Raw genomic sequence first — 13,051 nt, 5'->3', positions numbered from 1 at the left:
TTTTCTATTTTATTTTAGGTTGTTCAAATAATTTTAGAGTTAACCAATTTTGGTACTTAATTAAAATTATCACAATCTTTGTGAGAACAATACTATTCACTACTTTATTACTTGTATGCGATATTGTGCACTTACAATTTTCACACTAAGTTTTTGGCGTCGTTGCCAGGGATTGTTGTTTAATTTTGATTAATATCGATACTAATTAGCTCTAGGATTAATTTGAATTTTTTTTTCTTTTGTTTTTCTTCTAATTTTGTTTTTCGAGTTTTTTTTTTTTTTTTACAGGTAAAAAAAAACTAAAAAAAAAATGATGACTAAGTTGGAGATGGGCCGAGCCATCATCACTTTCGCCTAACACAACATTGAATCGCTTCATCGAGCTCGGGAGAGATATAATGAACTATTGGCTAGGTTTCCGCAACATGGTATTCCTAAGTGACCTCAACTTCAAATTTTCATTAAAGGATTGAGCATAGTGACCAAAAGTTGGGTTGAAGTTGGCTATGGTATAGCCCCATTCGGCGAAAGACTCGAGGATGAAGCCTACCAAATGATGGAGGATATGGTGAAGTTTTGTCAAGATTGGTACATTCAAGAGAAGTTGTCAAGGGAATTCAAGCCTCTAAAAGAAGATGAGCCTCAAGAAGAAGAAGAAGAAGAACCATTTGAATCTAATTTTGCTCAAACCTTAGCACAGTTGGACTTGCATGGTGTTGACGCTGATTTGCTAAGTAACGAAGTGTGTATTTGTTATCATCAAAACATGAAATTTATTAAACCTTGGGCAAACATCGACGAGCAGCGGTGAAGGGCGATGGTTGAGGGGATCGACGAAGCGCCCATAGGGCGGCAAAGATATCGACACAACAAAGGTCCCAAAAGGAGTAGATGCAGTATGCGAAGACATTGTTGACGAAGCCATCGACATTGGGCGACAGAGTATCAAAAAGAATAGAGATCGGTTAAGATGGGCGACGGCGTCTACGAGGAGTCGTCTTAAGATCAAACCAGACAAGGTCGTAGACACCTGTTTAAGCCCAAACTAGTTAGATCGGGCGATCGTATCCACCAGGAGGTGATAAAAACAACCAAGAAACTGTTAGTAGAAAAAGATAGTTAGAGAAGTAAATAATTGAAGAAAAATAAAAGGAAAATATTTTTGGGATTTTTATTTATAAAAAATAAAAGACAAGTGTAGTTTAAGAGAAATAAGAGAAAAACGATAAGACTTCGAGAATCCGTTATGTAGTTTATATTCTAAATGTAAAATTGATTTATAGATAACTCAATTGCATAATTCACATATCAAATATACAATCGGAAAATATAGATTTAAAGCTTACAAAATTTCACAAAAGTATTTTGAACAAATTAACTCTTCACATTAATTTCCAAAAAGATTATTTTTACTAGTTATCATAAATCGGCAAAATACTTTAAATAGCAATTTGCAGTAAATGACAACTCATAAAATAATTTAAACAAAATAATTATGTGGTTAAATTACATAAATAAAACATGACTAGTACTTAAATAAAATAAGACACGTAATATTTTGAAGTAAAAATAAGAATGAAGAAGACTTTAATTAATTCAAAATGTAAACATTACAAAACATCCGAATCAATTTCACAAGTAGAACACTCAACACATAACTTCATATCTAGCCTCACCAATGGAAGAATTAACCTAGCTTGCTTATGATTTTCACAAATTTTAGAGAGAAAGTATGAAAATAATTGCAAGACAAAACTAGAGAGTGAAGAAGAATAATCTCTGAAAAATACATTGTATGACGCTCAAATTCCTTAAATTGATTCTCAATTTAGGGTGCGTTTAATTTATAAATTAGAATCATATAATTAAAATTATTTTTAATTTATATGTATTTTTTATAAAAAAAAAATACTATAATAAATTACGAACTATAATTTAAATCAAGACGCGAATCTATCTATCAAACATCACCTAAGAGAGAGATGGGGTGCAAGGGTTCAGATAAAAGCAATGAAAAACCGTGGGAGAGTTGCTCTGATAAGTGGGAGACGTGGCTGGAAAACTGATGCAAAGTTGGACGCTTGGGACACGTGTCGTCCAACGATTCGTGGCTCAGAAGAAAATGGTTCAGATGCTAGGTTAATGGGGAGCAGCGATGCCACACGTCGCGCAGGGAATGGGAGACCTGCATTCGATGACGTCAGCTGGCAGGAAGTAGGACCCGCGTGGAGAGAAGAAAACACGAGTGGGACGCGCGCTGGAGAGGATCTCGCGCCCCTAGCAGGCGCGTGCACGAGACACGCGGGGAGTGAGGGAGAGCCGAAGAAAAATATGGCGGGGCCCACATCTGAAGAGGCTTGGCGGCTGATCCGTCTGAGCTGACAGCTTGGCTGGTGGCTTGGGCTTTTGGGCTGAAATTTTGCTTCTTTTTCGATGGCCCATTTGTATGCTTCTGTAAAACAACCTCTTAATGAACACGAACGTTTATTTCTTTATTTCTTGTATTTATTTATGATTTTAAATTATAATTTATAATTTTTTATAGTATTTTTTTCTCATAAAAAATACACGTAAAATAAAAATAATTTTAAATTATGATTCTTAATTCATAAATTAAATATCCTCTTAGGTATTGCAGTGTCATATTGAAATAATTTTTTTCCCATTTATTGTACAAATATTATAACATCTCTTATTCTTATCAATTCAGTTTCTTTTTATTAATGTTTTTTGACGAAAATAAAAATATTCTTTTGTTATAGTTTTTCATTTTCTTAAACAAAAAATACTTGTGGTAGCTACCTTTTATTTTTTTAAAAATTCAATAGGAGGGGACGCTTTTTCCCCTACGAGGTAGGGTGAAATCATCAGTAAAGACAATTATATCTAATAATTTCCCTTCTTCGCCTTCAATAAAAAGGGAAAATTTCCCTACTTCCATACCATTTTTGAACTATGAAGTTGATCTCCACCATCTCAGAGCAAAAACAAGTTCTCGACCTATTCATGTTCTTTTTTTATTCCTCTCAACCCATCTCAGAACTTTCTTTCTTTGACACCGTCGACGGCGTTGATAAGTGTAAAAAAAACACTTTTTAATGTTTTTAATTGATTAATAAATTAAGTTTTAATCAAATATTTTCATGATTTTAATGTAAAATAATTTTGATTGGAAATATTTAGTTTTAATTTAGGGCTCGTTTAGTTTGTTGATTCAAATATTTAATTCAAAATGAAATGTGACTTTATGTGAGTAATAAAAAAGTTGAATATGACTATTTCTGATAGTTTTTTACGTAGTAAAACTTGAATTCTAAACTCAAATCAGTGAAGTGAACAAGACTAAAAAGTTCATCGAAAACTCAATTAAGAGGTTGAAGTTTCTTTTAATAGACTTTAAGTGTTGTTCGTTCGAGTTAATAATTTATACGAGAGAAAATACTATAATAATAAAAATTAAATTTAAATTTTATAAAAAAACTATAATAAAAATTTAAATTGTATGTCAACGGTTTTAAGGCCTCGTTCATTTTACCGATTCGAGTTTTCAGTTTTAAGTTTTAACAGTAACAAATTTTTAGAAAATGTCACATTTAATTTTTTCTGTTACAGTGAAAAGCTCTCAGAAAATATTACATTTCAATTCAAATTCACAAAGTGAACGAGTCTAAGTCATCTTTTTAGTTTTATTCAATATTTAATATACGGATCTGTATCAGATTCAGACACATGGGTGTGTTAGATTTGGATATTATTTTTCTTTTGAAAAGAAAAATACTTACCTAAAAAACGGCGAGACAGGAGAAGGGAAGGGAAGGCAAATCCGATAACCGCCTCATCCTCTCTTGGAATAAAAGGCACGTAGAGGGGTCCCACCTTTCTAGTGCAGTCATGCCACGTGGTGACGAGATACAAGACACCTATAAGTGGATCCCACAAACTTTATCCACCTGTCTTCTTTCTCGTTCCTTCCAAACCCACCAAAAACTCTCCCCCCTCTCTCTCTCCTCTCACAATACACACACTTGTGTCTTTCTCTCTCTATATGTATCTATCTACAACTGTGTATATGTTTTTTACGCACTAAATATCACAAAATCTTGAATCTGGACCGCGAAAATTTTTCATTTCGTTTCGTCTTCCTTTTGCCGCTCTCTTTCTGTCTTTCCGTTTCTTCACAACTCACAAACCCTAAAATCCTCAATATCCTTCTCTCCCTCTTAATATCAGATCTGAATAATTTCAATTCCGGTTTCTTTTTTCGCTTCTCCGGATCTCCATGCGATTTCTTCTCCATAGTTTAATGGATTTCATATGAGGTATGCTTCAATTTCGATCTATCTTTGAAATTTTCTGATTGCCGCGTTTTTTTATTCATTTTCTTTTTGCTTCTTGATTTTAGCGTTTATGGCTCGAAATGATGTGATTTTTTTTTTTTTTTGATTTTCTATATATCTACCTACCTTTCTCAGTTGTATTCGAGAAAAATTTAAATTGACCGTTTGAGATTTGAGTGGGTTTTAATCGTTTCTTCTGGTTTACGTATTGAATGCTGTTTCAGAGCGTTTGATTTGTAGCTTTTGTGGCCCGAATTAATGCGAAATAGTGCCGGAGTGAAAGTACAGGCGGGTTGAATTTGGCCGTAAAGGATCTGGGGTTTTTGACGTTTCTTTTGGTTTTCGTATTGAATGCTGCTGTTTCAAAGTGTTCAGTTTTTTGAAATATACGATTGTTTGATTTCTGTTGAAGAAGTTGTTATTGGATGGGGGAAGTAGAAGTTGGACAAGAGGCGCGTTACTTGGTTGGGGTAGAAGATGGGGAGAATGAGGATAATAACATTTCTAAAGCTGAACTGAAGCGTGACCGTCAGTGCATTATAGATGAAGAAGCGGAATCGAATCAGTCTCCGAGCAAGAAACATGCTAAAGAAGTTTCAAATGACGACATACGCTCAGAAGTTTCGAACCCTGTAATCTCTCCTAAAGAGAATCCCTCCACTTTTCAAGACATCAGTAGCCAACCGACTGAGTTGGCAAATGGTGGTAGCCAAGCCGAGTGTGGTGAGGTTACTTCAGCGGTGTGTTCGGGGAATTCGAGTTCTGAGGAGACCTTGAGCAATGAGGAGCCGAGTGGTATAGAAGCTTCTCAGATTGATAACGATAAATCCAATGATGTCTTGACGTCTCGCGTTGTGCTGGAGATTCCCGAGCACGCTGCTTCGTCTGGGATTCGAAAAATTACCTTTAAGCTCAGCAAAAGAACGCAGGATTATGACACTTGCTCAGTGACTAATGGATTTGATAATCTATCCTCACATGGTGGCTCTTCTGAGGTGCCTGGACAGTACTCCTCAGCAATGGTCGATGCAAATCAGGAGTTTTTGGAATATTCCTACCCGAAAGGTTATGTCGAATCCAGGAATTTCCATGTGTGTGCTCCTAATTTGGAGTTAAAGATGTCCAAGAAGGTAGTACCGAGCAGCTATCCTTCAAATGTTAAAAAGCTATTATCAACCGGAATTCTCAATGGAGCTCGAGTGAAGTATGTTTCTAGCTCATCAAAGGTACGTCAGATTCTATATGTGTGTCACTGTTAAGTGTTTTCTGTCTAAACGTTTCATATATTTCTGAAGGATTCTCATAGGATTTTTATTGGTTGATAGAATCAGCTGAATGGCATTATAAGCGGTGGTGGGTATTTGTGTGGCTGTTCAACATGCAATTTCATGAGAGTAAGTCGCATGCAGCTTTAATTGGTGGTCGTGATTGGATTCTTTCGTGTTCTGTCTGCCAGTACTGAATTATGAAAATGATATTAGCAGGTACTTACCGCGTATGAGTTTGAGTACCATGCTGGTGTGAAGACCCGGCATCCTAACAATCACATATACTTGGAGAATGGTAGGCCGATTTATAGTATCGTACAAGAACTGAAGACTGCGCCACTTGGCGTACTTGATGAAGTGATTAGGGACTTGGCGGGTTCTTCTGTCAATGAGGAGTACTTCCAGATCTGGAAAGGTAACACTCGTCATTTGGTTGTTTTAATACATTATGAATGATGAGTCTATTCATCATCAATGTATTATATAAGGAGAAAGGATAGAATAAGGTCATACCTCGTGAAACTGGAGTTTTTAACTTTTCTTCAGATAATAATTCTCTCTTTCTTTTTTGTTTCTGAAATAATTGTGCAGCTTCTCTTCAACAAAATGTTAGAATTGCCGAAGTGCATAACGGGCATTGTACAAATATTCCCGGATTGTCTCATTCACTTTTGGGGTAAAGAGAAACCGTCTCTTGATCATTTATTTTCTGTCGTCAATTATATAGTTGGCCTGCTAGTTCAGTTACACACACGAGCGCGTTGATTGACTTATGCTGTTATCATTATTTCTGTTCTGCAAACCAAATCTTTTGACAAATAGTCAAGAAATAAGACGAGCACAATTTAATGTTTCCTAATAAAGCAGGCCCTTTTTGAATTCTAAATGCAATATATGCTTCTCTCTGTTGATCTGATATTCGATGATATTTTATTTTTACTTATAATCTTTCTTATACGTGTGGTAAATGAAGCACAAAGGAACAGTATGAATTTGGTAAAGAATACACTTTTTATTGTGGGATTGTTACATTGTTTTGAAAAAAATCTGTAGCTGCTCAATTCCAGATTTAAAGGAAAGTGTTGGCTCTGCTTCGTATTCCTTTGCACAAAGTAACTTTTTATTGTGGGATTGTTACATTGTTTTGAAAAAAATCTGTAGCTGCTCAATTCCAGCTTTAAAGGAAAGTGTTGGCTCTGCTTCGTATTCCTTTGCACAAAGTAACTTCAAGCAGGAAATATATACAGAGACAGCAGAAGAGCAGAAATACATAATGAATAAGTTTGTTCTCTCTCTCTTTCTCATGATTATCCAGCACATCTTGCTAAATCAGTACTTCCTAAATTCTTAAGAGAAGCTTACATGATCGTATTTTGCTGTATACTCAAATGGTAGTTCTTTTGCAGATCAAGCTACTACTCTTCTACAATAGTGCAACATAAGAAAACTGCTGAAGGTGGTGCTAAGAGAAGGTAACTCTCCCCACTCGTCACTGGCCTTTTATATTGTGTTTCTTACAAATTCTTTTGTTCTTCCAGTTTCTAAGCAACTGATAATGTGGTGGAAGTTTCTTTATAACGAGTCATTATATTTTGCAGGGACAATGATCTTCACCGGTTATTGTTCATGCCAAACGGACTTCCAGATGGTACTGAGTTGGCATACTATGTCAAAGGACAGGTATTTTTTTAAACGTTTGTGTTCTAATTTGTTCAGTTTATTCTGGGTTTACATACTTGCGGTTGTATATCAATGTTTAACTCATCTGACGTTGTACTCTTCCAGAGGATACTTGGTGGCCACAAGCAGGGAAATGGTATAACCTGTGGTTGCTGTAACAGAGAGGTTAAATCCCTGAGCCGGACAGATTGTTTTATTATGAGTTTCTTTGATCCACATGTTTTCTTATCTGACACTTTTATTATGAGTTTCTTTGATCGATAAGAAAAGTTTTCTTATCTGCCTTCATAACCACTATGTTTATATGTGCGCAGGTTAGTCCTTCTCAGTTTGAAGCTCATGCTGGAATGGCTGCCAGGCGTCAACCGTGAGTTGCATATATAGTACTTGCCTCATTGTTGAAGCAGTTTAATGCCTCATATTAAGTTCTTTGGTCCTTTTACAGCTACCGCCACATTTATACAACAAGTGGATTGACGCTGCATGATATAGCAATCTCATTGGCTAATGGGCAAAACATTACCACTGGTTACAGTGATGACATGTGCGCAGTTTGTGGAGATGGAGGTGATCTGATTTTATGTCATGGATGCCCTCGAGCTTTTCATGCAGGTGGTCGTTTGCTTTTGATTCATATTTAGCATAATAATAATAATAATAATAATAATAATAATAATAGTAGTAGAAGTAGTAAGTTCCCCTCCCCCCCCTCTCCTCTCGTGGATAAGTCTTAACTTTAATATGGTTCATTTATAATAGTAGTAGTAGTAATAGTAATTATAGTAAGTTTTTCTTTTCCCCCCTTGTGGATAAGTCTTTACTTTAATATGGTTCATTTATAATAATAATAGTAGTAGTAGTAGTAGTAGTAATAGTAATTATAATAATAATAATAATAATAATAGTAATAATTATAGTAATAATATTAATAATAATAGTAATACTACTACTACTACTAGTAGTAATTATAATAATAGTAGTAGTAGTAGTAGTAGTTCTAGTAATAGTAATTATAATAAGTTTTTTTCCCCCTTGTGGATAAGTCTTTACTTTAATATGGTTCATTTATAATAATAATAGTAGTAGTAGTAGTAGTAATAGTAATTATAATAATAATAGTAATAGTAATAATTATAGTAATAATATTAATAATAATAGTAATAGTAATAATAATAATAGTAATAATAGTTATAGTAATAATAGTAATAGTAATAATAATTATAGTAATAATAGTAATAGTAATAATAGTAATAGTAATAATAGTAATAGTAATAGTAATAATAATAATAAGTCCCCCCCTCCTCCTTGTGGATAAGTCTTTACTTTAATAAGGTTCATTTTGTCCAAGTTGCACACTAGGCTAACTTGTGCGTATAGTTGTGTTATAAATGTTAGAACGTCTATAAATATTTGTGGTAGTATTATTAGTCAGTCTAGAACCTAATTTTTATGGGTATCTTATGAATCTTCCTTACGAAGTTTTATTGGCATTGCAGCTTGTTTGGATTTGCCGTATGTTCCACAACATGATTGGCATTGTCCAAACTGTAAAGATAAATCTGATTCTGGGAGAAAGACTGCTGCCGGGGAATCATCCACTATTTCAAGACCAATTGTTATTAGGTTGACAAGAGTTGTTAAAGAACCTGAAATTGAAATTGGTGGTTGTGTTGTTTGCAGGTTGGTTGCTTTATTCTTTTTTTTTAATTATTATTTTATCTTCTGATTTTCACTCAGGAATTTTAATTGGTGTCGACTGTTAATTAATATTATTTTAGGTGGAGAAAGGACAAGTTATTGATATTCTTGAAAATAGAAGAATAGAGGCTATTGATTGGAGTTATGATATCGTGCTTAATATAATGACTTTTCACAAAGAAATAGATAGGTTTCCAGTGTTAAATATATGTGTTTATTTATAGCATTTGAGGTTCTTATGTTTGTTTAGTCACTACATTTGCCAATTACTTTTTGTTGTTTGTATTTGTAATTGTATTTCAAGTTTTTAACACTTTTGTTATGTTTATTAGGGCCCATGATTTCAGTTCGGCTAAATTTGATGAGCGAACGATTATGTTGTGTGACCAAGTATGGGGCATCATGCTTCTTCACTAAACACATGCAGTTTCTTGTCATTTTTGTTTTTGGCAGGACGTTTAACCTTGACCTTAATTTTTGTTTCAGTGTGAAAAGGAATTTCATGTTGGTTGCTTGCGTAAAAGTGGGTTGTGCGACTTAAAAGTAAGTCTGAAACCTCATAATGGTTCAAATTATACTTCATGCAAGTATGCAACTTGTTTGTTTATCAGCTTTTCTGTATCTCATGCAGGAACTTCCCAGAGACAAGTGGTTTTGCTGCGATGACTGCAATAGGATTCATATGGCTCTACAGAATTCAGTATCAATTGGAGCAGAGATTGTTCCGGCTTCATTGTCGTGTACGATACTTAGGAAGCATGTAGATAAAGGATTACTTATTGATGGAATGGAAACTGATATTCAGTGGCGAATTCTGAGTGGAAAAAGTCGTTTTCCTGAGCATCTACCGTTTCTTTCAAGATCTGCTGCAATTTTCCGGGTAACTAATAAGTATTGTGATACTTATTGTGATTTGGTGGATCAGTCTTACACTGTACTCTTGTTATCCACTCTACTTGCTTCTGCTCATAACAATGGTGCGAATCAAGAAATTGGGCCCCATTGAATTGTTTGGAGAACATGGTTATTTGTTTGGAACAGTCGAGATTAATTTTCATAGAGAGAAAACCTATTGCTGCTTATACATGATAGATATATTTCTTGGTGCCTTTAAACTTGACCATACTCATCATAGCCGTCGTTTGTTACCATCTACTTTTACCTAACTATAAGTCCTTTCCAATTTACAGGAGTGTTTTGATCCTATTGTTGCACCATCTGGTCGTGATTTGATTCCTGTTATGGTTTATGGGTAAGTGAATCTTTACAATTGTAGAGCAAAAAAAAAAAAGTGGGAAAAGTGAATCTTTACAATTGACTTCATCGTCAATAAAAGGAAGTTTCTTATATATTAAATAACAAAAAAAAAAAAAAGCAAGTTAAGTTGGCCTTTTAGTTTGTGCGCATTTACGGGGGGTCAAGGAACTACTTTAGTTTGTCATCCTCAAAGGGTGTAAAGAGAGTAGGATGCATTAAAGCCTCTTATGATTTTTATTTTTTTCCACTTCGATTTTTTTCCGAATAGATTGTAATCTGTCTTCTTTTCCCTTGGAATTTTGCAGGAGAAATATATCTGGTCAAGAGTTTGGAGGAATGTACTGTGTAGTTTTAATTGTGAGGTATGGTACTGTATCAAATATATCATGTTAGGAATCTTTATTTGTATATATTTTGTTCATTTGAGTAACTCGGTCCTTACATGAGTTTGTACTTTTCTAGACATAATTTTTTTTATGCTCTCGCAGGTCTGTTGTTGTAACAGCTGGTCTTCTTAGGATTTTTGGTCGGGAGGTTGCCGAGCTTCCTCTTGTGGCTACAACTAGAGAACACCAAGGGAAAGTAAGCAACTTGATGATCCAAAATGTGCTTTATATCTTTTTGTTTCCCCTCTCTTTCATTAAGATTATTCATATCTTATAAGGAGAGAAAACGAAGAGAACTGTGGTGTTAATCTGTTAATACTTTTATTGTACTTTTTTTTTCCTCCTTTCAGACCACAAATTTAAACTCTTGTTTTATTTTCTTTTTATAGGGGTATTTCCAAGCATTATTTTTGTGTATAGAGAGGTTGCTGTCGTCCCTGAATGTGGAAAACATTGTGCTCCCTGCTGCCGAGGAAGCAGAGTCGATCTGGACAAAGAAGTTTGGCTTCACAAAGATGAGTGAGGAGAGAGTAAGTTCATTCTCTGATGGAATGTCAGCTTAAATTTTGATTTTGCTGCTGTTCAATCTGTTAACAAATTTTAGTTTCTAAGTAAGACGATTAGCATTACTTAGTTCTCACTCATCCAGGCGATCTCCCGCCATTTGTTTTTTTAATAAAGAAAAATATTGGTTAGGACCTTTAGTTTTGCAATCACTACATATGTGATAATACATTAAACCTGCCATATAGCAGAATGGGAACGCAATTTTCTTGTCATGTAACAATTTGCTTTTACTGTCACGCATATGGAGATGGATCACCGGTGGCGTTCTAGATAATCGGCTTTTATACATCTTTTTCTCAACTTAGATGTAAGAAACAAACACTAATAGTTTGGTTGGATTTATGTTATAAATGTCAGCTGTCCAAGTATATGAGAGAGGTGCAGTTGACGATTTTCAAGGGAACATCGATGCTGGAAAAGGCAGTGCCCCACATGATGGAAAAATAGCTTGTTTTGACACCTCCAATCATTTTTTAAATTATTTTCCTGTTTGTTATACACGTATCCTGTAGTAATACTACGTTTTTTTGTTGTTTTTTTTGCTAGAATTGGAATAGGGTAAAAGTAGGGGAAGAGAAATGCCTGTAAAAAGATGAGAGGAGATGAAACTTGAAAGCAGTGCATGCTGACATTTTATTATGCATGCATGGCTGAGTATATTTTTGTTTTGTTTGTTTGTTTTTTTTTTTTTTTTTTTTTTTTTTTTTTTTTTCTTTTTTTTTTTTTTTCACTTTTCTTTTCTTCACGTAAACTTAATATTGTACATTAAGAACACTGTTCCTTTTGCTAAAAGAATGCAATGTTTTGAGTGCTCGCATTTTACCAAAAAAAAAAAAAAGAGGTAGAATAGGTAAATTCGATTTCAAATAGCTGGTCTATGGTGGTTTTGTTTTGGTTGGGACATGTGAATTGCGAGTAAGCACTAAGCAGTTGTAAACATGGATGGACTATTTTTTAAGGCCATGACGTGATACGTTTAAGCTGTCTTATTTTTAATTTAATATGATTCTGATGTGATAATGCAGATAAAATTTGTTATTTTTCGGGTAATTTTTTTTCCCATCCATCCTATCATGTAATTATATCCTCAAAATATACAAGTATGAGAGTAAATAGTTAAAGTATCAAATGATTAAATGGAGAAATGTAATTGTGTGCATGTAATTTACACTATGAGTAAGGGATGATACAGTGAGTAGCATCAACACCAAAGATTCTATGTAAAGAAACTTGGGAGAAAAATAGATTCGCGACAACATTGAGAGATAAATATGTAGTATGAGTTTCTTGTAAAAAAGTGAGTGGGAAAGATAAGAAAAAAGACAGTTTGAGTTTGTACGAGTGTTTACGCATAGGAAATTGTAGTAAGTTGGAATATTTGAGTTTTCAGTTTTAAGTTTTTACAGTAAAAAGTTATCAGAAAATGTCACATCTAACTTTTTCTGTTACAGTGAAAAGCTCTAAGAAAATGTCACATCTCAACTCGAATCCGCAAAGTGAATGAGGTCGAAGATATATGCGTGATTGATTGGGCTCGTTAGGCGTGTTAATGTTTATGCCTTTAGGAATAAATGTAACAATATTTTTTTGAGATATTTTGACTATTAATAAAGGTTTATTTATTTCATATATTTATGTATTGTCCTCTTTATGTTTGTATTATTTAAATGTATGATAAGTAAACTGGATGTCTGAGACTGTCGTTCCAAGTCTTTGAATCGTGCATGTAATGAGAAAAACATGTAGAAGACAAGAATCTAAAAATGATAGTCTAAACAATATGATCTGCAATCGAGGGAATAAAGTTGAGTGCTTTATTTATATTAAGATTGTGTTGTCTACTTCTTAATGGAGACAG

At 34.2% G+C, this 13,051-nt stretch overlaps 1 protein-coding gene across 2 annotated transcripts; it reads left to right on the top strand.

Moving 5' to 3' along the window:
• The first annotated feature begins 4,008 nt into the window (after window positions 1-4,008).
• Window positions 4,009-11,861, top strand: LOC21392129. 2 transcript variants are annotated; one of them, XM_024175653.1, is made up of 20 exons: window positions 4,009-4,319; window positions 4,562-5,563; window positions 5,669-5,731; window positions 5,822-6,020; window positions 6,197-6,281; window positions 6,767-6,886; window positions 7,012-7,077; window positions 7,204-7,285; window positions 7,391-7,450; window positions 7,600-7,652; window positions 7,731-7,897; window positions 8,782-8,965; window positions 9,316-9,373; window positions 9,470-9,526; window positions 9,615-9,863; window positions 10,174-10,235; window positions 10,546-10,602; window positions 10,729-10,822; window positions 11,016-11,156; window positions 11,551-11,861. In XM_024175653.1, the coding sequence occupies exons 2-20, from the start codon at window positions 4,763-4,765 to the stop codon at window positions 11,638-11,640; spliced, it is 2,688 nt and encodes an 895-aa protein (XP_024031421.1). In that variant the 5' UTR covers window positions 4,009-4,319; window positions 4,562-4,762; the 3' UTR covers window positions 11,641-11,861. The 2 variants fall into 2 exon arrangements, with proteins under 2 accessions (XP_024031421.1, XP_024031420.1); XM_024175652.1 differs by having other exon boundaries at window positions 5,663-5,731.
• Window positions 11,862-13,051: the final 1,190 nt, after the last annotated feature.

The sequence above is a fragment of the Morus notabilis genome, unplaced genomic scaffold (genome assembly GCF_000414095.1).
Source record: "Morus notabilis unplaced genomic scaffold, ASM41409v2 Scaffold752, whole genome shotgun sequence".
NCBI classification, from domain to species: domain Eukaryota; kingdom Viridiplantae; phylum Streptophyta; class Magnoliopsida; order Rosales; family Moraceae; genus Morus; species Morus notabilis.
This window is presented reverse-complemented; position numbering and strand designations above follow the sequence as displayed.